The sequence below is a fragment of the Pseudochaenichthys georgianus genome, chromosome 17, assembly GCF_902827115.2.
Source record: "Pseudochaenichthys georgianus chromosome 17, fPseGeo1.2, whole genome shotgun sequence".
NCBI classification, from domain to species: domain Eukaryota; kingdom Metazoa; phylum Chordata; class Actinopteri; order Perciformes; family Channichthyidae; genus Pseudochaenichthys; species Pseudochaenichthys georgianus.
In genome coordinates, this window is record NC_047519.1 from 41,471,760 (window position 1) to 41,499,683 (window position 27,924).

At 41.6% G+C, this 27,924-nt stretch overlaps 1 protein-coding gene across 1 annotated transcript in view; it reads right to left on the minus strand.

Moving 5' to 3' along the window:
- Positions 1-27,924, minus strand: part of zmynd11 (zinc finger, MYND-type containing 11) — a 39,543-nt gene that overhangs the window by 5,895 nt on the left and 5,724 nt on the right. Inside the window, 16 exon segments of the mRNA XM_071206460.1 lie at positions 1-75; positions 961-1,035; positions 1,037-1,180; positions 1,182-1,241; positions 2,723-2,797; positions 5,363-5,593; positions 6,766-6,877; positions 8,157-8,275; positions 9,512-9,589; positions 9,677-9,732; positions 10,023-10,110; positions 11,076-11,168; positions 12,342-12,419; positions 13,848-14,012; positions 19,410-19,433; positions 23,667-23,826. Coding sequence (XP_071062561.1) covers positions 1-75; positions 961-1,035; positions 1,037-1,180; positions 1,182-1,241; positions 2,723-2,797; positions 5,363-5,593; positions 6,766-6,877; positions 8,157-8,275; positions 9,512-9,589; positions 9,677-9,732; positions 10,023-10,110; positions 11,076-11,168; positions 12,342-12,419; positions 13,848-14,012; positions 19,410-19,433; positions 23,667-23,826 — 1,633 coding nt within the window.

A 27,924-nucleotide genomic window follows, 5' to 3' on the forward strand; every position in this document is an offset into this window, starting at 1 on the left:
CATCTCTCCCTGAGCTCCAGACACCGCCGTACTGACCGCCTCCTGACGCTTCTCCTCCTCCATCTCCGCCCGCAGCTGACACACCACACAACACAACACACACACCACACACACACAACACACACAACACACACACACACACACACACACACACACACCCACACACACACCACACACAAACACACACACACACACACACACACCACACACACCACACACACACCAAAACACACACACACACACACACACACACACACACACACACACCACACACACACACACACACACACACACACACACACACACCACACACACACACACACACACACACACACACACACACACACACACACACACGAAAAGGCAGAACGAGGGTTACAAAGGAAGTGAAAATGGGAGGATAAAGAACACACGCACAGACGACCACCACCACCACTTTCATCAATCATAAATATTGTGTTTGACATTCGATGGCCTCCACGCTGTATGATGTAACCCACAGTGGTCCTTTGAGTATATGAAACTGCTGGTCTCCACTTTCTTTGGAGGTTTAGTCACCTTTGTAACACCTATGATGTTCAAAGATAACCTCCATAGGAAATGAATGGGTAACCGAGACAAACAGTGCCATTTCTCCTACTAGTTCAAGCCACCATACTGTATTGTGTGTGTGTGAGTGTGAGTGTGAGTGTGAGAGTGAGTGTGAGTGTGAGTGAGAGAGAGTGAGAGAGAGAGAGAGAGAGAGTGTGATTTCAGTTTCGTTGCTCCTCCGGGGGGGGGGGCCTTTGACCACACCACACACCAATGTTTGAGTACAGGTTCAGTGTCCTGTGTGTATTCCCTGCAGTTCTTCACGTGAACCAGAATCTGAGATGTTGTTCCCAGCTTCAAAGGGTGCTAGATACAATGAGGTGATTGAAGTGGAAAGCAACCAGTGAAAGGACTTCCTCGCCCCCTCACCTTCTCCAGCGCCTCCCGCACCACCCTCTCCGTCTCCCTCTTGTTGTCGGCCTTCATCATCTCCTTCACGTCGTTTGAACACCTTGGTGTACTTCTCGTGGCACATGTTCTGGCAGGCGCTCTCGCTGCTGGTCTGCGTGCCGCGGTGCAGCGTCCGAGGCGACCCCCCGCTCGTCTTCTTGGTCTGCGTGGACACGGAGAGCTTCTCTGGCTGAGGGGGAAGCAGAGGACACGGGGATCTCCTGACTGGAGCTCACAGCCTCCACCTCTGGCTCGGGGTCCTGCAGGAGAGACGAGACGTGAGGACTGGAGCGATGGAGGGACAACAAGAGACGTTTAGGTGTTTCAGAAACACAGTGAGTGCACAGTTACACAACATTTATGGAACAACATGATATTTATCTGAACACTTAAGATGCGGTTTGCCAGGACTCAAGGGGACTGACTGTGTGTTTTATTGCAAATATTTGTTTGTTGTTTTTTAGCAATAGAGAGGCGAAGACCCTCCTTGGGACCTTATTTCGGAGAAAATTATGTATTGAAGTCAATGGTGAGAGAAAAGGTATCTTTCGATCCCCCGGGACTCTGGGACTTGTAGTTTATATTTAAACAGTTTTACGACAAACTACGACTTTTTTACATGAAATTATTATTTTAGATTGACAAACATCATGTGTGTAACTCGTGGCACAATTCAAACGGGATCGAAAGATACGTTTTCTCTCCCCATCGACTTCAATGCATACTTGTTCAGAAATAGGTCCCATGGGTCGGATGAAGAAGGGCGGGACTTCGCCTCTCTATTGATTTCCTGCATTCTTTTATTTTTCCGTGTTTGTGAAGCAACTTATAAAGAAAGTTTTCAAAGATGCTAAATAGGTAGTTCAAATATAGATATATATGGATGGAAACAAGAAAGGTGTTTCAAATTGAACTGATGCATTGAGTTCCTGCACGGTTATACAAGATTTAATAAGACATTTAGATTTATGTGTCCTGTTATAACAGTTAAGACGCGGTTATAACGTTTTTATTTGTTATTTTCGTTTCTATGCGATTGCGTTCCTGCTTTCTTTTATTTGTCTTTGTTTGTGAAGCAAGAAAGGTGTTTAGGTATTTCAAATGGAACTGATGCACACGGTTACTGCAAGTTTTAATGACAAAATACGATTCATTTTAACAATTAAGATGCGGTTTGCAAGATTCAAGGGACTGGCGAGTGTGTCTTATTGCAAATATAGTTTTTTTTACCGCCGTTTTTATTTGTTATTTTTGTTTTTTAACAGTGTTTTTCAAATCAAATCAAATTTGTATTTTTATGCAATTGCTTTCTTTCTTTGATTTGTCTGGAGGTGTAGCTCTGTGCGAGTTACTGCACGGTTACTGCAGAGTTTTAATAACAAATTGCATTTCATTTGAACTGTTATAACAATTAAGATGTGGTTTCGGAGGTTAGGGGAATAATACGTGTTTTTTTTATTGCAAATATTGGTTTTTTTACCGCCTTTTTTTAACTGTTTTTATGCAATTGCTTTCCTGATTTCTTTTATTTTCCTGTGTTTGCGAAGTACCTTATAAAGAAAGTTTTGAAAAGTGCTAAATCGGTAGTTATTTTATCAAATATATACATTTAAAAACAAACAAATACATGTTTTTCTATCATAAAAATAATCTGTAATATCTTAATACATCTGGAAATGTAGGTGCATGTGTGTGTGTGTGTGTGTGTGTGTGTGTGTGTGTGCTTGTGTGTGTGTCTCACGCTGGCTTCTTCTTTGGGCTCCACTATTTGAGTTCGACGGCTTTTCTTGGCCTTGGGCTCCAGGCTGCCTTTGAGCTGGAAAAAGGACGAAAAAAAACATATAAAATAACATAAATGTTTTCACCAAATGGAATAATTAATTACCTTTGTCAAATAAATACCACCAGCCATGTGAAAGAGTAGATAAATATGAAAAAACAACTTAAAAAGACACTTAAATACTAAATAACTTTAGCATGTTGCACTAGCAATGTGCTTTCCAGCCGCCAGGGGGCGCCGTTTACTGTGTTTCTCTCCACAGTGTTTCTGATGTGTTTCACGTGCTCCATTAGGATAAGATGGAACTTTATTTATCCCCATTTACAGCAGCAACAGGGTCAGAGTTAAAAACAGGATTCACACAAGGTAAACATAACGAAAAATAGAATACACAATTAAAATAATACTTAGAAAAAAGATTTGAAATAAATAAATTACTTTGTCTTATTTTTGAAGCAAGTATAAAAGTTCACAAAACACTTTTGGTTTCATGTTTCTGTTTTAGTGAAATTCTGGAGCAGATTCATGTTTATTTTTGACGGATTTGGCACCGGGTCAAGTTTACTGAAATTAGATTTGGACGTGTTCAGTACAATGCATCGAATGTAAACGATGTACGTGTAAGAGAGAATAAGAAAACATACATTCCAACTCAAACTACTGGAAAGAATACACATGGAAGATGTTAATTAGTTACTTTAAGAAACCCAAATTCAGAGAGGATGTGGTGAGCAGAAACCATGCTCATATATTTTGGGCCATAACGAAAATAATTGTTATTTTTGTGACCAATGAATATACCTGAGTATTAATACTGTATCCATTCTTTTATTTGTATTATTACTTTTATTATTATTTATTTCGGATTTGTCAACTGTTATGTCGTAACGTATGTATCTAGATGTGTTTATTTATGCTGTGTGAATAATTTCTTAAAATGCAAATAATTTTTTAGAAATGAATAACTGTACAGTTGAATAAAAACTGTATAATGTAAGGATGTACAAATATAAATGTATAGATGTTGCAACTATACAGAGCTTTAGCAATACTCAGGGTTCACACACTTTTTCAATGACCAAAAAAAGTACCTTTCTCAGCGGTTCCACTGAAAATGGTTTATTTTAATGGAACAGGAAAATAAGGTCTGCATCTGAAACATGTGCCCGTCTGAAACAAATCCAATAGGCTCCTACACGCTAAAGCAACTCAAATCTCTCACCGGCAAAACACCTCGTCAGTTAAATGCCATTTTACGTTTCATTACCGTACCGTATTTATTATCATTATAGTATTACTATTTTGGCGATTAGATCAAATATAAATTATATTTGATGCAACTTTAGTTACATTTCCATGACTTTCCCAAAACTTTTCCAGGGCCTGGAATTAGCATTTTGAATTTCCATGACTTTTCCAGGTTTTCAATAACCGTAAGAACCGTGACTACTGTCGTAACTATGGTCATGCTAATAAAGATATTGAGTTGAATACAAGAACTTTTGAGAACCTTTTGAACATATCTGCAAGAGACACCAAACAAAAAATCAAAAGGACGCACGGTACTAAGCTCTTAATTAAAAACGGTCACCTATTATCCCCAAAGATTCACTTTTTAATGTATTGATTACAGACACATAGATATATGTGTGTTAAGAGACTTAGAAAGTGTCAGTAAAAAAGGTTGTCTCTCTTTCCCTCCTGAACCAAGACGGTGAAATCTGCTCAGTAAACGGGCGAGTTTCGGTTCATACGTGACGTAAAAGTTCAATATTTGTGGGTCGTTCGGCATTATATAAAAATATAAATGTGGCGGATTTGTCAACTGTTATGAAGTTAACTGATGTATCGAGATGTGTTTATGTTGTTATGTATACTTTGTGAATCATTTCTTAGCCCGTTGAGCCCCGAGCCTGTTTTCAGGTCTCGGGCTCGAACATGACGTGCCCAGAACAAATGACCATATCTTAACTTCTAAAAGAAGAACATTAATAATCTTTTTTCTCAAAGCGATGATAAACCTGTGAGTTGGATGTAGAAAAGTCAGAATCAATATGGATGTTTTTATTTTAAAGTAAATTCAGATTGAACATAGTAAAAAAATGTAAATGATAGTGTCCGTCCAAAAATAAACGCATTACTTATAGTGAAAACCAGCCTTGATGATGGGATCGGAGCCTAAAAGCTGTAGGAATCCAAACTATAATATAATAAGTACCCTGTATCCAGATCGATGCAAAACAAGTGACCTTTGACCTTTTTAGAGAGGTTTAGAAGAAGAAAAAATACTTCTGGGGTCATTTGGGTGGATTTGACTTATCTCTGGCCCCCATTGGTCGATTTTGATGATTGACATCTCTTTTGAACCGTGAGAGCCAATAGAATCGAGGGGAGGTTCCACATACACACGTTACCAAATAAGTGAGTGAGAGTGCCTGAAGCCAGAAGACCCAAAACAGGAAGCTGTCATACACTCTGGAAGCTATTATTAGCAGCTAATATGAAATAAAAATGGAGTTATGGATTATCAATATTTTGTGACTTGAATAAGAACTGTATAACGTAATGATATATACATATAAATATACGTACATGTCGCACCTGTTCGTTGCTGGTGGACGAAATGCTGGACTCGGCTTCATCAGTTCGCTCCAAGCGATCCGTCTTTCCTCCACTTTCCTGCTTCTGGTTCTGCTGCTGCTGCTGTTGTTGTTGTTGTTGTTGTTCTTGTTGTTGCTGTAGTTGTAGTTGTTGCTGTTGCTGCTGTTGTTCTGTTTCCATGTTGGTTTCCTCCATCTTTGTTTTCCAGAAGCGTCCCTCTCTCACGAAGCGCTGGTGGTAATAATAATAATAATAATAATACATTTCTTTATATAGCACACTTTAAAAACAACGTCATCTAAAAAAGTTGCTATGAGGAGAAAATACAATCAAATAGAAAGTTATCTAAGGAGAACATTGAATAATATCATTTTCCTTGTTCATGTGATGTTTTGTTGTTGTTGTTGTTGTTTTGTTTCTTTCCGTTAACTGTCAAGTGGGAACTAAGTATCTTTTTGGAAGTTTTTGTGTTCCTCTTATTTCCCTACGATGCTGTCGATTGGCTGTGAATAAGAAAATATGAAGGACAGACCATCTGTTTCTATATATGCATTTTCTTTGAGAAAGGGCCGGCTATAGAGCGGAGCAGGGAGGACGTATTTACCCGGAAGGAAGCGGCCGGTTCCCTCGACTAAAGAGCAGCGGGATTTCTCCACAGGATTTAGGAAAAGAGCTGTAAATAAGCTCCGTGGAAACGAACCTGTTTGATGGATGCACGTTTTGTTCAGCCGGATCATCTCCTCGTGTCTTCCCTACTTTTAGAATGTCTGAATCATAAGTCTAATGTCCAGAAGCTAAATGCTAACGTGATGCTATAAAGGAGCTACAGCGAGTCCAGCAGCACGACTTCGACGTCACGCCGACTTCAGATCCGTGTTCAAACACACAGACTCTAAATGGTACATGTTGAAGCTTTTGTTTGAACACTCTGCAGGAGGCGGGGACTGGCTTTCAAGCAGAACAGAAACTAACTCAGAGGAGTGTTCACGTGTTCGGCGTAATGACGTACAACGACCTCGACTTCTGTAGTCCTATTCAGCCGCTTGGTAACAACCATCAGACACGTCGACTCTTCAGAAATCTCTGATGGATTTAATGTCGTGGAACAAAACGTGATCCGTCTCTTCAATCCGTTTCAACCACAGACCTTATTTCAGCTATTTTCCCAAACCCTACGGAGAGATCCCATTGGCTCTGAGGGAACAGGAAGTGGAGAAATGCTGACTCACTTCCTGGTTTTAGGACTCGTCGCTGCACCGCTCCATTGAGATGATTATCCCTGCTCCTTTTGATCCACGGTGTTTATAGAGGCATGTTTTGTAAATAGTTGTTACACATCGAGTTACCATGAACGGAACAAATCAAGATGAATTGAAAAGAGGTCAAAAGAAGAAAAGGCCAACCTGGTAAACCTCCAGCTCTTCGCAGGCCTTCTTCCAGCCGCTGCTGCGCTTCACCTGCAGCTGCTGGACTTTCACCTTGATGTCCTGGATGTTGTCCGACGGGATCCACGCTCTGAGGACGACGGGGAAATAACGTTTTAAAGATTTACAAAACCTCGCGGCAAATGTTTGAATACTGTCGGTCCTTTTGAAAAGTGTTTGGGTTTGTTTCGTCAGGCTGATCCGCGATCAGCACTCCTTCCTTCCTGTGTCCACGAAGCGTCTCAACATTCACTGAAATGAAATGTACTTTCTAAATGTCGGCCCTGAGGGGGGGGGTGCAATAGGTCGCCTTTGTGCGTATGTATTGATATGTGTCCGTCTCTTAATGTCCACTGTGTGTGTATATGTACATGTACGCGGGACGGAGTCCAGAACACATGAAGTGTATCGTATTGGGAAGATGTGATTTGGGATGTTTTTACAACTGCATTAAACAGCTTGAAGTTAAATAGCATCCACAAAGAAATGTGTTAATTGTTTTTGAGGAAGATATATCAGGGCTGGAATCAGAATGCTTAATTTAATTGAAATGTTGTCCGACGGGGTCCACGCTCTGAGGAGGAGGAGGTCAAATGAAGTGGACGGGATTTATCAACAAGCACTGAAACTCGTTTGTTTGTTTGGGAACCTTTTAGAAGTGTTTCGGGAGGAACTGCATCGGAGATGTTTTTACAACCGGATTAAGAGCTTCAAGGGGATTTATTAACAGTATCAACAGTTGTGGCTTTAAGTGATCCAAGAACAGTTGAGAAGGAAGTTATTCATAGCATCTGGGGAAGGATGCATCAGAACACTGGGGAGAAACTAGGTTTTGTGATAACAATTATTATTTTTTTAAATTATTTAAACATAAGAATGTGTAATCAAAGCTACAGATAAAAATGTTTAGATTTATATGACAATAGGAAGATAAAGTAAATGTCCAATTAAATATAAAACTAAATTATTGATATGAGCATAAGAAGGTAAAAATGGAACGTGCTATAGCCAAATAAATCATAGGCACTTTTACGCAATATTTTGAGGGCGATCTGTAATCTTCATGCAGCTGAATATACTTCCATCATGGATAACATTTCCATAAAAGACATCCATTGTTTGTTTGTACGCAACAACGCATTGTTTCTCTAGAATGGATTACTAATGGCCTGAACATGGTTCAAACGAGGTGCAACACGTGAGAGAGGTGTGGAGCCGAGGTAAAACATGCAGTTGAAAGAGAAACTAAAACTCCCACAGAGATAATCTCGGGGGTAAGCGGCTTCAAAGTGTTTACCGTGTCCCGGGAAATATGCTCTGAGGACAGTGTATCCAGATGTGCTCTCAAATGAACAGAAAGGTGTGCTAACCTCTGGTGCTGGTGTCCGAAGAAGCGAACGTCCACCTGGTTCTCTTCTCTCTGGAGGACTTTGGCCGGCCAGTATCCGAAACCCTTCATTTTGGCCCACACCAGGTCGTGGTTAGGACTCTGCAGAGGAAACACACAAAGGAACAGAGAAGGCAACGGTTCAAACCCAGCAGTGTTGGTCCAACAAGGAAAACTCACGGGAAACAAAGTGGTGGGTGGATTTTATGCCAAAATGACATTTAAGATGCCGTTCTTCATGCAAGGTATTTTTAACTTTTTTTTAAATCACTCAGTTTTCTTTCCTGTCCCCCGATTTGTTGTTAAAATCCCTCAAATTATTGATAAAATCCAATTTGTTTTGCTAAAACCATTAAAGGTCCCGTGTCATGGCCATTTCTACTGATCATAGCTCCATTGTTGAGGTCGACGAGAATAGATGGCTTGACGGAACTCCTGCCCCCCCCCCACTCCCTGTGAGCCCACTCTGTTCTGATGAGTCCACCACCGTTACAGCGGAACATCAGTGATTATGTGTTACCATGGCGTTTGTTAGCAACCAGGAAATGACACCAGTGATCACAAACAGATGAGAATGCTGCGTGGGGTCTGGGGGCCGTGTTGGCGGGACGCTGCTGCGAGGAGCGGACCGTGTGAGCTGGATTACTGGGGTCAGCGAGACACCGCGGAGCTCAGCCTGAGCACACACCACACACACACACACACACACACACACACACACACACACACACACACACACCACACACACACACACACACACACACACACACACACACACCACACACACCACACACACACACACACACACACACACACACACACACACACACACACACACACACACACACACACACACACACACACACACACACACACACACACACACACACACACACACACACACACACACACACACACACACACACACACACACCCTTCCAATGTACCTTTAAATGACTTATTTACTATGGCAACGTAGTCAGTGGAGAGATGTTGAATGTTTTGGATTATTAAAGCATTTTTCAGTATTTTGTTTGTTTAATTCTTTCTGGTTCAAAATTGTCCAACATTGTTTGTCAAAAAGTCGGTTTCTGAGTTTTGTTCGAACAGCGACAAACGATGTGCTTTGTAGAAAACCAATAATATAACTGCATCTTACGACAGTGTTCATAGTGCAGTAATAGAACACAAGCAAACTGTGGGTGTGTGTGTGTGTGTGTGTGTGTGTGTGTGTTGTGTGTGTGTGTGTGTGTGTGTGTGTGTGTGTTAAGAGCCATTTGGTCCAGAGAAGCTGTGGTTGTGTATGTTTGTTGTTGTTGTTGTTGTTGTTGTACTCACACAGGGGTAACAGAACCAGTTGTCTGGCCGCGCGTTGGACAGGTAGAAACAGGTTTTACACAACAACAACTCGTTGAGCTGTTGGAGGAGAGACGGGAGAGAGGTTAATGCAGGAACTAGCTAGCAAGGACACACGGTGCTAATAAGCTCCTCTTAATAAGTTACCTCGTGGCACGTGTCGCTGAAAAGCAGCCGAGCGATTTCCGCCTGGTCGCTGTTAACTGAAACACAAACAGAAGAGCACTTGGTGAACAAGTAAAAGTGGAGTTTTATACATTTGAATACTTTTACATAAAAAGATATGGACAATTCTGCAGTATTTGCTTTATGTCTGAATGCTTTGTGGTTCGTCTCGGTTTCAACGTCAGACCGATGTTAGCGGAGAAGGCCTCAAGCGGAATAGTAAAGGTGTCTCATGAAATAAAAGTTAAAATGTGGCTTTCTGGGGAATACAAGACATAATAATAGAAAAGCTAAATGTGTAAGTGAGCGTAGTGAATGATGGACCCACCTCCGTACAGGATGGCCGTGTTGTGGACGATCAGCTGAGCGTCGGCTTTGAACTCATCGAAGCTTTTATACTTTCCTTCAGACAGATTCTGAGAAACAGAAAGAGACAGTTTCACAGCTTCCTTCATTTCATTCACGCCACTTCGACAACTTTTAAAAACAGACTTTTCTAACATTATCTTTCAATGTATTAGTTTCTCGCTATTCTTTTCACACACAAATCAAAAGAGGCAAAGAACCCAAATCAAATGATAAACAAACTTAGATTATCTTTCTTCCTTTATGGAATATATCTTAAGCCTCTTCCATGCGTGGCTGCGTCTGTTGATAGAATGGCACTGTGGGAATTGTAGTCTTTCATCGTCCCTTGACTACAGAAGTCACAACTAGGTGTAAATATTTGGCCTTTTCACAACAACAACAAAATAAGTGGCTGTAACTTATAACATTGGTTGTTCAATATTTTGATGGTGTACCACCTTGTATTGTGTGTTTTGTCAATAAAGTTGATTTGAATTAAAAAATTAAAAAATGGAAAGAGAGAGAAAGTTCCTCAGTCAGAGAGAACGAGTACAAAGTAGTTTATTCACTGTGTGTGTGTGTGTGAGTGCATGTGTGTGTGAGCATGAGTGTGTGAGCGTGAGTGTGTGAGAGCACGTGTGTGTGTGTGTGAGCATGTGTGAGTGTGTGTGTGAGCGTGTGTCCGTGAGCGAGGAGCGTGTGTGTGCGTTTGGTGACCAACAAGCGAGAGGTCCAGGAGAGGGTGTGTAATTATTCACACACACACACACACACACACACACACACACACACACACACACACACACACACACACACACACACACACACACACACACACACACACACACACACACCACACACACACACACACACACACACCACACACACGAACACACACACACACACACACACACACCACACACACACACACACACACACACACACACACACACACACCACACACCACACACCACACACACCACACACACCTCCATATTCTTGCATGAAAACCCCTCAGTTGTGTTTGTGTTACCTCGTGGATGTTGGAGACCTCCAGCGCGGTGTGGATCAAACGTTTGTACATGGGGTGTTTCGTGTCTTTGCCTTTCTTGGCCAGGTCGACCGCCTGCGGACGAAGAGGAGGAAGAGGAGGAGAAATGATTTAATACCAACGTTATAGAGAGGAAGAGGAGGAGCAATGAAGCAGGGACACACGGAGGATAACTATAGCTTTGTTACCGGCAGCTACCGTCTAAACTAAATGCTGCCGTGATGAAACTCCATATCATGGATCATCAAGGCTCTGAAACAGTCTGGAGCTCAAAGGCTTTCTCTCTTGCCGGTTACACCACAAGGTGAGTTCCTTTCTTACTTCCTGCTTCTTCACACAACATGCTCTCCAGCACAGGTTAGCTCTGAGTGTTAGCGATGCTAATGTAAACACCGACCATATCACGTCCAAAACAGTCGGGCATTGTTTCTGATAGCAACGTTTCTGATTGGCCCGTGGGTCCACATTTCAGATGTTACGTCATATCGGACGCAAATCTGGATCAGCTCCGTTGTTCCCCGTTTTTAGAGATTTGGGTACGGAGGAAAAGAGAGAGGGTTTATTTTCTGACGCTGCGTGAGTTCCCCGACAAACCGGGGACACATGTTGATGGAGAGAAGACATCACAAAGTGCATTTTGCATGATAGGTCCCCTTTAAGTGAAATTAACCAGAAGAAAAAGTGATGTTTTCTGCTTTCAAAATCAAATTGAAATGGAATGAAATAGCCCAAAAAAATCTTCAATATTTAAATGAATAAAAGGTTGAACTGACATGATAGGAGTGAGTGAGGATTACGGCTTGTAAAAAGGAAGTAGAAACAGAATCAAATTGAAAAAAAAGTATTTATTATTTAAAGAAGTGACGGACAAGATTAGGGAATAAATAAAATGTACAAAAAAATAGTTTTTAAAGAAAAACTATATATATATATTTTTTTTAAATTCTAAATGTTTATTTGAGCCTCTTTGAGTTCAGCTTCAAACAGCTGTTATTACACTAAGTAAACAAACGGCTGGTGACTTTTATTAAAAGCAGGTGTACTTGATAAAGCGATGTGTCATCACTGCAGGGAACCTCTGGCTTTTATGCAACGGGGAAATGTAAAATCATCTTTCTCTTGGTCCTTATGTCCAAGAAGTCAAACACAGCTAAATAAATGTTAACCTGGCAGAAAAGATCCCAGATCTTCTTAAATAACGTTTGAATCAGAGCCGTAGATCTGCAGAAATAAATGTGTTGCTCTCACCCTCTCCTTCATGCGCTGGACGATGAAGCGCAGGTATTTACTCATCTCCTGCTTGTTCAGGTTCTTCTTTTTACTGCCCTGCAGGACGACAGGAGGGGTCAGAAGGTCAGGAGGTCAGGAGGGGACAGAAGGAGTCAGGAGGGGTCAGGAGGGGACAGGAGGGGTCAGGAGGGGTCAGGAGGGGACAGGACGTCATGAGGGGTCAGAAGGGGACAGGAGGGGTCAGGAGGGGACAGGAGGGGTCAGGAGGGGTCAGGAGGGGTCAGGAGGGGACAGAAGGTGAGGAGGGGTCAGAAGGGGACAGAAGGTCAGGAGGGGACAGGAGGGGTCAGAAGGTCAGGAGGAGTCAGGAGGTGAGACTCAACGCAACTAAAACACGGACACTTAAAGGTAGGGATGCACCAACTCAGAGAGCGACATGCAGTCTGACGCGTTCTCTTTTCAGACAGCCGCAGTCAGATGTTGGAAAAGCAATCGCCTCTGTGAATCCCTGGTTAAGTATCATATATATAACGGACATATGTAATGTGCAAAAAGAGACCGGAAGTTAAGAGGAACAGGGAAGGAAAAAGACACATACAGTTACATGAAAAGCAGAGTTGAAACTGGATGATAGCTTGATGTTGCCTTTCTGCATTAGGAACATCTGACAGCATTACTCTTATAGTGATAAACCAGATATATTGACACCACTATTACACGTAGCCTGCGTTTGAAGCAAATGCAAGTTTAAGTAATTTAATTTAAGTAATTTTAAGTATCTCTGCATCGTGAGAGGGAACGGAGAGAAATGGAGAACGTTCTGCAAGATGTGGAAGCAGAAAGCAGACTTTGTAATTATCCCGTGTCTAATGGTAAAACACAAAGCATTGTTGCCGTAGCAGCAGAGAAGAGAACAAATCAAGTTTTATTTATACAGCACATTTATAAAGATTTGTGTTCGAGCCAAAGTGCTGTACATAAAATAAAGATAGCTACACTTTACAGCAAATACAACAGCACAGATTGTTCAGAATATCAGTGTGAGAAAAAGGACACCCTCTGTCCTTAGACCCTCTGTCCTTAGACCCTCTGTCCTTAGTCATTGCGTGCCTATTGATTTGAACACGATCCGTGTATCCATCACTTCCTGGTCTTCTCTAAAGAAGAGGGACCAATGGAAACGTTGTCATGTTGCCATGGAAACATTCATTAGCTAACAATGACATTATTGTTCTGTTAATATAAAGGGAGGTCAGGTACTCTTTAAAACAGCTGCTAGTTATGGGTACTTTTTACTGAAGTACACTTCAAAGCCTTTACCTTTACTTGAGTAAAGAAGTTTAGTCAATACTTCTACTTTCACCAGAGTATTTTTAAACACGAGTATCTGTACTTCTACTTGAGTAAAGGATGTGAGTACTCTTGCCCTCTCTGCTTAATGCTCCTATAGCACCTGAATCTCCCTCCAGATATAATTAAACATGTATTGTATCTGATCTAATTCCCCCGTGTGCGAGTACCCACCCTGCAGGCGCCACACTGCCAGTGCGAGCCTCCGTCTTTGGGCTTGAACTCGTCCGGCAGACACTTGAGATGGTAGACTCTGAAGCAGTTGTCACACTCGAGCACGTCTCCGGGGAGGTGGCACTCGAAGCAGTACCAGTCGTGGCTCTCTGCCTCCCATTCCTGCTGAGGAGACACAGCAGAGAAACATCTGGTGATCCCTTCCCCCCCCCCTCCGACCCTCAGACACAGCGGGGGGGGGGGTCCTCCATCTTTAACAGAAACTAGATTTTTGAGAATTGTACTCGGAGTGTCGGGGGTTTGATGTTGGATCCCACAAAGTCAACATGGCCTGCACTCCCAACATGTAAAACTAAAGTGAGAACAGAACTCGGTAAAAGGCTTTTAGATATGCTGCCCCTTCGGCTTGGAATAATGTCCAGAAGGAGCTGAAACTCTCAGATGTGATCAAGTCCATCTTAAAAAGGACAGAGAACCAGAAACCATTGTCGATGCGATTGCTCTTATATCCCCTAATTAAGTCGTTTTAAAATGGTGCCCGTTTTAAATGTGTTATAACCGTGTATTGTATTTGCCTATTGACTGGTGTGGTACAGCTTTATGTATTGTGTTCATGTGTTGCCCTCTTGGCCAGGTCGCTCGGATACAAAGAGAGACTTAATCTCAATGAGGCGTTTACCTGGTTGAATAAAGGATATATATGGATGCATTCGATTGAAATTGTTCTTAATTTGTCTGCATTTCCTCTGATGAATAAGATTGTGTTAAATTAAATTAAAGGAGATAAGTTCAAAAAGACCCTCGAGACACGGCAGAGGGGAGGACAAGACCTTGAAGTCCTCCGTCTTTAAGGGAAACTACATCTGAGGGGAACGGGTTTTAGGAGGAGTGGACTCTGGGTGTCGGGGGTTTTCAAAAGCTCTATAATTAACAGCTTCACTCGAGAAATCATCTGGATGAGTTTGATTAGATTGTTCTTAATTCGTCCGCATTTTTAAGATCGTGTTTGAGTACCAGGTTAGATCAAAAGGTGAAAAGTCTCCGAGATGAACTGAGGACTGTACACTTCTTAGCACTCCTTGTTTTTTGTATTTTTCTTTCGGCCCCTCGATGTGAATGTGGAAGTGAACTGAGAGTAATATAGTATTTAATACACGGTGGTGGTTTTGGTGGAGCATGAAAGTGAGGGTGAAACAAAAGGCCAAATCGTTTCCGAGCTGCTAAGAAGTAAAGGATCGTGTTTTGGTAACACGGGTGTTCAGGTAACACTTAAAGACGTTGTTATGGAACCCAGAGCAGGGTAGGGGGCTAGTACACCCTCCTGAGGGTCCGATTGTGGATGTCATGCGAGCATAACATGGTGAAAACAATCGGGACGGAAATGTTCGGATTTCCAACGGGAGGTTCTGTGAATAAATTAAAAATCAAGAACCGAAATAATTTAACTATTCATATCTTAGACTGCACTGTCACTTTTATCTTTTAATGTTTATTTTATTAGCTTTTCTTTTTAAATGCCATTTTCTTTTCCATTTTTTGTTTTTCTTTTAATGTTTTTTTTATTATCTTTTACTGTTTTTAAATGCCTTTGTCTGAATGTCTTTCATGTTTGTAAAGCACCTTGAATTGCCTGGTGCTGAAAGGTGCTATATAAATAAACTTGCTTTGCCTTGCTGTTCTGCTTTTCTAAATCATTGTAAATGTATCTAACCCAAGCCGTGTTCAGGTGCAACCGGCAGCTTTGGGAATTTGTGACTTTCTGGCCAATCAAATACGTAATTACTCAAATTCCCGTCATCATGCTCAGATTAAACCCACTCCAACCAGTCCACGTAAAGTGAAACCGCTGAACCTTAAAGGGGTAACTTAACTGGGCAGATCCATGCACAGAATCCTGAAAAGGTGCGTCTACTTTTTGGAGCGTACCAAAGCGTACTTCACAAACACTTGACAAAATAGAAAATGGAGCTCGTGTTCTGTCCAATGTCAAGAGTCGCTTCACTACGACTTCCAAAAGGCTGCAGCTCTCAGGCACAGAAGACGTGGAGAGAATTGGGACCCAAGCCAAAAACAGATATTACAGATGTTTGAAACAATAACAAAAACATATGAATGTCTTCCAAACGGGTTCCAAAGCGCCATGTGAAGACCTCTGATGAAAAGGCAGAACATTAGGGTGCATGGTAGGGCTGTGCAATTAATCGTATTTTAATCGCAATTACGATTTTGGCCTGCCACAATTACGAAAACAACATAATCGAAAAAAACGATTATTTAGCTTTGCTAGGTTGTGACAGTGCACTGCAACATATTTGCTTTTAGTTATCATATTTATATATGTTTAGTAGCTTGTTGAAGTACGCTCCAAAAATATTTGTTGATCTTGTTTATTGGTATTTATTATTTTGATATTATTTATTTAAATATATCATTTATTTTATTTATTCGTTTTTCAGTTGAATTCTACGTTCAGGGTGATCGACAGTTAAACAGATACTGTTCAAATTATTATTTTAATTTGTTTTAAAGTTCAATAAATGGATGTTTTCAAAGTGAATGAATAATCGTATTGAATAATCGTGATATCAATTATTGACCAAAATAATCGTGATTATGATTTTTGCCATAATCGCACAGCCCTAGTGCATGGTTTGGAAAAAATAACTATTTGCAATTATTTTGACCATTTTCAGTTACGATATGAGATGGATTGATTATTTATGCTGATTAATCTCATTATCATTGGAGGAATATATTAAAATGGTGCAAATTTGACGATGTGTACCAAATAAATGTCAGTGTTGTTAAGTGTTAAGGATATGATTGGCGGGGATATCTCTGCAGCTTCCAAATGATAATAATATTGCACTAGTTCATACATCTCAGCTAATTGTGCAGCTCTTTTTAAAACAAAATCAGATGTACTGTAGGAATGTCTGAGGCTGCACATGGAAGATATTCTGGTCAAATCGGGTTGAACCGAAGCCCAAACCAGTGAAATCAGGCAGCCAAAAACTCTGCCTTTGGGTTCAAATCTCTTCTCCAAACATCTGTGAAATACCTCGGTGCTTTTTGGCGGGACAAATGGGGCTAAAAGCGGCTTGGACTTCCTGCTCTGGTTAATACATCTGAATTTTCTAAATACCTGCACAAAAACAACCCAGAGATTCATCTCCTGGTTCTTTGAGAGGTAAACGGCATTGCTTCAAAATGACAGCAACTTGAGCTAAAAACCCGTGCAATTACTCAACTGTGCAATGTTCTGTTGAATTGGATTATGACTGCATCTAGATTTATTATTATATATATCTCTTTATTCTTAAATGGGGCATCAGCGAAAAAGCCCAACTTCCTCCCAGGGTAAATAAAGTCTTCTGATCCTAAAGTTTATATCCAACTTCCCCAAAAATGTAAATAAATCAAAGATAAATTATTCATTTTTTAGAAGCTTGTAGAGCAATCGGAGAAGTGCATCGGTACAAGGAAATTAAATCAAATACAGTGCATTTTGGCTCTTTTTTACAGTTTAATATCGTTTAAAGTGCATCAACGCATCACAAGTGATAGTTCAACCCCTGAAGATATAACATTGCTTCTTTAGAAATGCAAAAGAAAGGTTAAAAAGCGAGTTTATTTCGGGGAAACCTGGTTCAATCCAGTCCGAATTGAAGCAAGAGAGCATTACACATTAGTTTTTTGAAGACTGAGCTATGTTTAAGTGTTATGATTGGTGTTTAAGCTCCGTTGTTATCTGCTTGAGGACAAAAATGATTCCTAAAAGGTCACCATGAGGACACAGTGCATGCCAGCTGGGTGTCCTCCAGGCAGCTGTCTCCATGGAGCAGCTGTTTAACTTCTTATATTTAAACTCTGTCCACTAAGTGACCGTTAACTAAACCCATCGCTGTCGGATTCAGTTCGAGCAGCAGGCATGGAAAAAACTAAACATCACCACCACACGAACACACATCCTTCCCCCGACTCCTGTTGCATCGATTACAAAGAAAGAAAGAAAAGAAACACGCATGCAAGACAGAAGTTAAGATCACGGTTAACACCCCCCCCTCTGAGGAGAAACACCGCCACACAGATGCTTGCTACCAACCGGCAGCTATGCTTACATTGCTTGTTGTTATCTCATTAACAATTTGGTGTTCAAGGTGAATTTACACTTGATATTTGACTCTGGTCGGCACCGCTTGAATGCCAAGGACTATGGAAAGCTTTAAGCTGCACCTAGTGAGTGTCTCCGTTTTAAAAATCAAGCAAAAGCACATCTATAGGTAAGTAGCGAGCACACATTTCATCAAGATCACAGAGCTTCTACAAGAAATGTGGCCACAGCGCTGCATTGGACTTTCATGAAGCTTTTCACAGCAGGTAGCTTCTGGCAGTGTGTTTGATATAATAAAGTGGTGCAGTGAGTCAACCAGGAAGTTAGCATCGCAAGGGCTCCTTAGCGTAAAGCCAAGGGGATTTTTTCATTGGATCTTTGGCATGTTTAGGATACTTACAGGTTTTGTTCAGCAGGATCATCTTCACACAAATGTTCTGAATTTGAAGCGTAAATGCAATCTCCAGAACTAAAAAGCCAAAGTTGGGCTATAAAGGAACTACAGCACGGTCACATGACGTCACCACCGCTAAGCTAAAGGTGGCTAATGTTGGGCTATAAAGGAACTACAGCACGGTCACATGACTTCACGTCACCTCCGCTAAGCTAAAGGAGGCTAATGTTGGGCTATAAAGGAACTACAGCACGGTCACATGACGTCACCACCGCTAAGCTAAAGGTGGCTAATGTTGGGCTATAAAGGAACTACAGCACGGTCACATGACTTCACGTCACCTCCGCTAAGCTAAAGGAGGCTAATGTTGGGCTATAAAGGAACTACAGCACGGTCACATGACTTCACGTCACCACCGCTAAGCTAAAGGCGGCTAATGTTGGGCTATAAAGGAACTACAGCACGGTCACATGACTTCACGTCACCACCGCTAAGCTAAAGGCGGCTAATGTTGGGCTATAAAGGAACTACAGCACGGTCACATGACTTCACGTCACCACCGCTAAGCTAAAGGTGGCTAATGTCTCTTTTAGACACTAGTAAGCAACCGCCGTTTTTCTAAATTCACCAGTTGGGTATTTAGTGACGTATTTTATGTCGTAGAATACAAATCTCTTCAGCTTGTCTTGACCACAGACTTGATTTTCAAACAAAAATCATGATGTAAAAACTGTTGAGAGACGGGGCCCCGAAGCTGTAGAAATGCTGAGTCATTCCCTGGTTTAAAGACTCATTCCTGCATCACTCTTTCGGCTGTAGGCAATTCAGCTTGTGTTCTAATTTGGTTGAAAGGTGCATCTCACAGGCTCACTCACTTTGAACACAGCCTTTACCTTCAGCACTGACCAGAACAAACTGCCGTCTCAATTCTTTTGCAGCCTGCACGGAAAAGTTTCACTCAAATCCCAGCCCGGCTGCATGTGGCCATTTCTCACAGAATGATGTTAGTTGGGGGGGGGGGGGGGGGGGTTGATAATAAACATTCAGCCCTTACCTTGTTTCCCTCTGCTTCCGGCTCCTGCAAGAGATTCAGAGAGTAGTGTTTATAAGTCCGGCTGCTAAAACAACACACCTTGATCTCCGCTGGACATTGGAGTCATGTTGTGTTTTTCTATCATATCAATTACTTCTGTTGACACTACAGCCATTACATTCCCCAATCATCGTGTAATCCTGACGCCTTGGATGCAAAGGTTTCATCTAGAAAATGTCAATAAAACTGGTATGTCTATTTGTGTATAAGCATTTATCACATTGTCACATTAAAACTAAGGCCCCGGCCACACGGGGACGAAAACGGCTAAACGCATAAGATTAACGCAAACGCAAAAAAGCTTCCGTCCACACGCAATAGTTATCCGGATAGTTCACGAGACCACTCCGTTTAGCTCCAACCGCTGGAGAAGCTGCAGTACATATGCAGGAGCCTGTACGTGGCGCTGTAACTTCCTCCACAAAAGCAGCGAAGAAGCATGGTTGTCATGGTTGCCCTTCTGTTTATTCTCCGCGGTGGGGGCCGAGGGAACCGGGCAGAGTTTTTCGCCAGTCAGCGTTTATTAAAGTTTAAATCTTCCGGACAAAATTATAAAAGTGCCGGTCAAAGGTCTTCTTTGTTATTTATTGAGCTTTAACACAAATGAATAATGACTCTATATAATATAATGATAAAATACACGGAGCCTCTCTTTTTCCTCCCTCTCTTCAGACAGCGTCAGTGTCTGTCTCATGCAGCAGCTGATCCAGTAATGAGTGACCCGGCCGACAGTAAAAATAAACATATTTATAACTAGTTTAGGGAGTTTGAGAGGTGTCTCCGTCCTGTCAGATTAGACTTCACTCGCGTTTAGGTCCATATGGAGAGAAAGATAAATAATCTGAATTCAGGGTGCAGTTTACTTTGACGCGGGGTGAGCAGCAGAGGTGGGGAGAGGCGGGGCTATTGCCTCATCATTATCAGAACATGATCGTATAGGGCGTACACACGGAGCCGTTGGACCCCCCAGAGCGTTGCGTATGCCGTTCTATCCACCTTGGGACCCGTTATCGTTTCCGCAGTCGTTTAGTGCCGTATTCGGTCGTCCTCGTGTGGCCGAACGGTCTATATGACACTAAACAGTAACGCAAACGACCGTTTTCGTCCTCGTGTGGCCGGGGCCTCAGAGTCCTTTCAGTTATTTCCTGCATGATATGTCTTTCCTTTGAATCACAGATGATGCGCTTGTTTAAATATTTCGTGGTGAGACATCAACATTACTGGTATTTCATTCCTAAATCTTGCATATCGTGTCCCTTTACTATTCTCTGGCTTGTAATCCAAACACCTTGAGATGCTGGATTGGTATTTTCTTGGCAACTACTCAATTTTAAAACAAATACAATAATCCTAGTTTCAAATAACTCAAATCACAACAGCTGTTTCTGACTTTCCTGCACTTGGATGATTGTAGCTTTAAAGCATGACGGATACTGCGAGCATCCTCCTGCAGAAAGCACTGGGATTAAAGCATCCACCAGATACACCACAGTAATCCATTAAGTGCTCTTTGCGTAACACGTGGTGGATTCTCCCCAGGTAGTGCTGCTGTGAAACCACTGTGACACATACGAGCATCTCTACGCAGTGAACTAGCAGGGGAAATAAGACAGAATGAAAGCAGAGCGTTCACATGAGAAGAATACAAAAAGTTAATATCACATCTCTGCACGGAGGAGGGATGCTCGAGCACACAAGCAGGGAACTAAAGAGTCCTCATCTTAATCATTTTTGATCTGTGTGTGTGTGTGTGTGTGTGTGTGTGTGTGTGTGTGTGTGTGTGTGTGTGTGTGTGACACTGTGTTCACACTGCGAGCAACTCGACAGATGGACGGCTTCGTAACATAATCTGTGAGCTCGTCTCAAATATGGAACTTGATGCAAATGACTGAAACCGCGTAAACTAAAGGACTAGTTTCTCTTTATTAGCGGAGAGAGAGAGAGTCCGTTTGTTATCCGGACATTAGGGCTTTCTCATTCATTAATATCGTTTTCTTCTCGTCGTGCATCTCAGTTTATAAAGGCATTAATAAAGGGAAGCAGTATTTTGGAAGTGAACTATCAAAAAACATAAGCTATTAATAAAAACTGACATCCCATTGATTTAGTGATTAAGACTTTTAGTATAATTGCAATCTTTAAAGGAGCCGTCTACAATTAGTCAATTAACCAATTAGTCGATCAAGTAATTTTTTCCGGTGGGATATCAGAAGTTTCTCTCATATTAAATGACTGTAGTTTTTAGTACCTTTCTGGTTTAAATGAATCTCATCACATGCGAGTTTAAGATACTGTTAGAGGCATTTTCAGTGACGTTTTATTATGCAAAAGTATTAGATAATCAAGACGATACAAAGCAGACGAGCCTCAACCGTTACCGTCTATTTTAACAGTTGAGCTTTGATTGGCTCGAATTATATGTCTGGTATTTCTGGAATGATATTTCTGGTTTTGACGGCTTCGACTGCATCTTAAAACTAAAGCCCATCAATTGGAAAACAATTAAGAAGGCCAGTAAAAGCTAACAGTTGTTCATATTCAGCAGGACATGTTGGACTTCCAGTGATTTCTCCCAAGTGTTGCTCACAGTGAGAACACAGACACACACCGAGTAAATATCAGACATACAAATTGTGAATCTTATCTTTTTGGGGATCAGTAACACGTACTCTCGAGAAATGATTCCCAGTTCAGTCTGCTTTAGTGAATGTTACTTTGGTTGTTGTGCTTTTATGCATGTATTAATGTGAGCATAATGCGTCTGTTGATTGTGTACATTAGTGTTGCACGGTGTACCGATACTTGAAAGGTACCGCGATACCCTGCCGTTAAAAACGTTACGATTCCTCCGTTTCATTAGTATCGGTACTTTAAGAATGACGGGGAAAAGTACTCCGGTGAGAAAGCGCTGTTTTAATAAGTGCCGTGTGTGTTCAGCGCTCTGCTTCCACTCCCTGCTCTGCAGCCGTGCCTTCAGTCCCGCCCCTCTCAAGCACGCTCTAAGTGCCTCCCCTCTCAAGCACGCTCTAAGTCCCTCCCCTCTCAAGCACGCTCTAAGTGCCTCCCCTCTCAAGCACGCTCTAAGTGCCTCCCCTCTCAAGCACGCTCTAAGTCCCTCCCCTCTCAAGCACGCTCTAAGTCCCTCCCCTCTCTAGCACGCTCTAAGTCCCTCCCCTCTCAAGCACGCTCTAAGTCCCACCCTTTCTCATGCACGCTCTAAGTCCCTCCCCTCTCAAGCACGCTCTAAGTCCCTCCCCTCTCTAGCACGCTCTAAGTCCCTCCCCTCTCAAGCACGCTCTAAGTCCCACCCTTTCTCATGCACGCTCTAAGTCCCTCCCCTCTCTAGCACGCTCTAAGTCCCTCCCCTCTCTAGCACGCTCTAAGTCCCTCCCCTCTCAAGCACGCTCTAAGTCCCTCCCCTCTCTAGCACGCTCTAAGTCCCTCCCCTCTCAAGCACGCTCTAAGTCCCTCCCCTCTCATGCACGTTCTAAGTCCCTCCCCTCTCAAGCACGCTCTAAGTCCCTCCCCTCTCAAGCACGCTCTAAGTCCCTCCCCTCTCTCATGCACGCTCTAAGTCCCGCCCCTCTCTCGTGCACACGCTAAGTCCCTCCCCTCTCTCGTGCACGCGCTAGCTGCCAGAGCATGTAAGAAAACTGCGCCTCGGCTTGTTGACAAAAAAGACGCCAGAAGCGAAATTTGGAAGTATTTGAGCGATATCTCTGACAGTGAGGGCAAGCCTACGGACACCACGAGGCCTGTCTGTAAGACATGTATTAATTTAGTTTAATACGAATTCTTGTCATTTATTTTATTTATTGTTCTCATTGTTTAAAAGTTTGCGTTATGGTTCTGGTGTGAAATAAAGCACAATAAGACTGTTTCCCTTTCGAAAAAGAATCGGAATCGCAATTCTTGACTTGGTATCGAAACTAAAATGTTGGTATCGTGACAACACTAGTGTATATATATATATTTTTTTGGATTGTGGGAACAGTATTTCGATCTGTCTGTACACACAAACTGAAAGATTGACGATAAAGTTGACTTTGACTTTTGAGGAAAAACACCAAACGTTGTGTAGTTCCTGCTTCTTAAATGTTGAGTTTCTAATGCTTTTCAGTGTATTCGTAAATGTATTTGTTGTGGGTTTGGGAGGATTGGTTGTATAAAACCAGCAGTCTGAAACCCAATGAAGGCGTTTTCCATAGTTGAGCTCACCATCTCGTCCCCGGGCAGCCAGTACCCCTCCTGCTCGATGCCGGCCTTCGATCCTTTGTATCCGACGGTCAGCGTCTCCACCACCAGCCCGTCCTTCACCGCCAGGCTCAGCTGCCGCGCCGTCTCCTTCGGGTGCATCCCGAACATCCGGCTCAGGTACCTGGACGGCAGGTGAGGAGGAGGATTTGAGTTATGGGCAAACAGTTAATACATTATTTTAATGGTTACAAAATATGCTTTACATCACAATATTAAACCATTTGGTCTACAGCAGGAGAGGACTCTTTAAAGTAGAGACACTACATACTGATATACACCTGAACATTAGCAGGAGAGGACTCTTTAAAGTAGAGACACTACACACTGATATACACCTGAACATCAGCAGGAGAGGACTCTTTAAAGTAGAGACACTACACACTGATATACACCTGAACATTAGCAGGAGAGGACTCTTTAAAGTAGAGACACTACATATTGATATACACCTGAACATTAGCAGGAGAGGACTCTTTAAAGTAGAGACACTGCATACTGATATACACCTGAACATCAGCAGGAGAGGACTCTTTAAAGTAGAGACACTACATATTGATATACACCTGAACATTAGCAGGAGAGGACTCTTTAAAGTAGATACACTACATATTGATATACACCTGAACATCAGCAGGAGATGACTCTTTAAAGTAGAGACACTACATATTGATATACACCTGAACATTAGCAGGAGAGGACTCTTTAAAGTAGAGACACTACATATTGATATACACCTGAACATTAGCAGGAGAGGACTCTTTAAAGTAGAGACACTACATACTGATATACACCTGAACATTAGCAGGAGAGGACTCTTTAAAGTAGAGACACTACATATTGATATACACCTGAACATTAGCAGGAGAGGACTCTTTAAAGTAGAGACACTACATACTGATATACACCTGAACATCAGCAGGAGAGGACTCTTTAAAGTAGAGACACTACATACTGATATACACCTGAACATTAGCAGGAGAGGACTCTTTAAAGTAGAGACACTACACACTGATATACACCTGAACATTAGCAGGAGAGGACTCTTTAAAGTAGAGACACTACATATTGATATACACCTGAACATTAGCAGGAGAGGACTCTTTAAAGTAGAGACACTAGATACTAATATACACCTGAACATCAGCAGGATGTGTCCTCTTTAAGTATTTTCTATGTTGCATTATTGGAGGAGCCTGGGCCCTCAGATTTTAGACTCCTAATATTGATAAAATAAAACCATATTTCTCATCAGTTTCCTCTTGTAATTCTTGCAAACAATTTTAAATAATGTCCTGCTGCTTGATCACTGCACTGACTGGCAGTGAAGCTCTGAGCTGAGGTCATGTATCCTCGACAGCCAATGAGCAGAATACGTCAGATGAGAGTGTGTTGACTCCTGACTGACAAAGAACAGGCGTTGTGTGTCTGTGAGGTGAGCAGCAGTCAGACACCATGACTTAAACCAGTACGATTTTAAAATCAAAGTAACAGGAACTCCAAACGTCCACAAAAAGCAAAAAAGGGCTTTTAAATATCTCTCTTTTACTACCGTCAACTGCAAATGTATATCTGGTTGTTTGTTACATGTGATTTCAGTAGGGAAAACATTAGGAGAAATGTTGGTGCGCTCTACAAACGCCCTTCTAGTTTGGACTATAACACGTAAATGAATTTCACAGTTGGTCAAACACACACTCCAGGTTTTGTTAATTATCAAAAAGCCTCGTTAATGATTAAGTGACTGGTTTCAAAAAGCCAGACTAATGTATCTCGATGATTAAATATCCATCATGTGAGAGAGTTAATTATGTGTACGCCGCCTCACTGACTTCGTTCTGATCAATAGGGCCACTTCTTAATACCAATCAGCAGTGCTAAACATGTACATATTTCCTGCACACTAACAGTTACCTATTTTAGATTTACAACCATGACTTTATAGTTAGATTTTAAAGAAAAAAATCCACTTTTTATTTTATAATCACAACATAATTTCCCACCATTTCAAAGTCACCTCCCTCTTTACCACAACAATATAGTTTGGTGAAATTAAGCTACAGTGTAAGAGTGTGTGTGTGTGTGTGTGTGTGTGCGTGTGCCGCTGCTTGCTGTTGCCATGACAACAGCCACTCGTTGTCGGGTACTGTTTTTGGCTACGAGAAGCGCTAAATGTCTCGTTCGGCCTAATGGTGATCTGTCGTCTGTCTGCATTGTGGGATTTCACTCCTCAGATAAAATAATAATTATGATGTTTAAGATGTAAAACGTGATTTTATGGGGGTTATTGAGGATGCCGAATTCATTTATGACATTTAAAGGATACAAAAAAAAGTTTATTTAATGACGAATTGGGCATTTTTTTTACTACCATTGGGCTGATTTTGATTAGTTTTGAGTCGTTTTTTGAAGTTTTAGAGGACACTTTATCAGTTGGATTGGACATACAGCACATTTTATCTTAAATATTAAGGGTTAACAGAATATTTCTGATCACAAGAATCCAAATAGTGCACAACATGTACATTTTTAATAACGGTCCAGTACACTCTTGAGTTCAAAATTGGATATAAGAAAGGCAAGTTTACCAACATAATATGGCTAAAACAACAAAAATCCATAAAAAGGCAGAAGAAATTATTTTTAAAAAGTACAATTGTTCAACCTAACCTGATGGGGGAAATAAACGTGTAGCTTCTACTTAGAGAAATATAAGGTTCATGGTGAGAGTGGCAGTGAGCGAGTAAATCCAGAAGCTGTCAATCACTATTGATCGCTGATATGGAGTCATATCAAGCCAAGCCTAATTGATTAGTCAATCAACTGAGAATTCATCAGCAAATCTGTAGTGATTTACTCAAAAGGAAAGACAGCAAACATCGTGTAGTTTCTGCTTCTCAAACGTTGAGTTTTTAACGTTTTTCTGTGTTTGTAAATGTATTTTTTGTGGGTTTTAAATTGGACGAAAACAGCAGTTTGAAAACCCAATTCAGGTGTTTTCCATAGTTGTGTCTAAAGCAAACGATGAGTTTTTCCATCATCAGCAGATTTAGAATGGTCTTTATTTAAGATTTGCCCTCTAGATTTGTCCTGTAAAATGTTAAAGTGAGGCCAGAAAACAATATTTCTGTTCGTCAAAACTGGTATAATTACTCCAGAAATATGAGTATCAAACAGAGGGTCAGGCGTCTTTGTTTTTACGGAGCTCCGACGTCTCGTTGTTGTTTACGTCCACGGCGCCATCTTGTTTACAGGCGCCATGTTCTCGAGATAATTGATATATCTTATAAACAAGGCCAGCGCCACAGAACTCATAATATATCTTTCTAGAAAAGCCCCTGAAGACGAACAATTCCTCACTGGCTTCCCACCATATATAGAGCCGGTTGTTTACATTGGAACAGATAAATAGATTTATTCAGAAATTCAAAATTAAAATAATACACCGAAGACGAAAAATAAGAACTTTTTTTACTTCGACAATGAATCATGAAGTTATTAATCAAGCAACGTTGAAACGCTTCTGGCTATTCGAATGATTGTAATGCGTTTCTTTGTTTATAACATCATTTATACTAAAATATCTTGGTTTGCAAGTCTGGAAAAACAAGCTATTATAATTCGGAAATTGTGATTTATTTTTTAATATATATTTAGTTGTGATATCTCATTTCTAAGAACAGGCATTTTCTTGTAAGCATCCCCCCTGCCTAGCAACAGAAAAAGCCTGGGGAAATATTCATACTCCTCGCCTACGTGTACGTAAAGTGGTTTCAAGTAAAGGCATGTTTGCGTTTCCCCCTCGGGTCTTCAGCGTGTTGAATCCCCTGAACCTCTTTGAGTGGTGAATACCTCGCTTAAGGACATGTGAGAAGCCGATCTATACAAGCGTTTGAGAGCTTAAAGACACCTTCAGGACAAAATCCCTCACAAAAAACCCTTGCATTTTCACCTCTACTTCTTGAAAAGGTATGTGCTTAGTAGATCCACACCTCATGCTGAGCGGCCCCAGAATAACCTGGACGCCGTTTCCAGAAAGCGCACAATGTCCCCTCAGTGCTGGGGACACTATAAACAACATCCCATTCACCCCATCTGAACGGGCACGGACACATACACCTCACAGCTACCTGCCTGTTTAGTTAGTGAGTTAGTGGGTGGGTTAGTGGGTGAGTTAGTGGGTGAGTTAGTTAGTGAGTGGGTGAGTTAGTTAGTGAGTGGG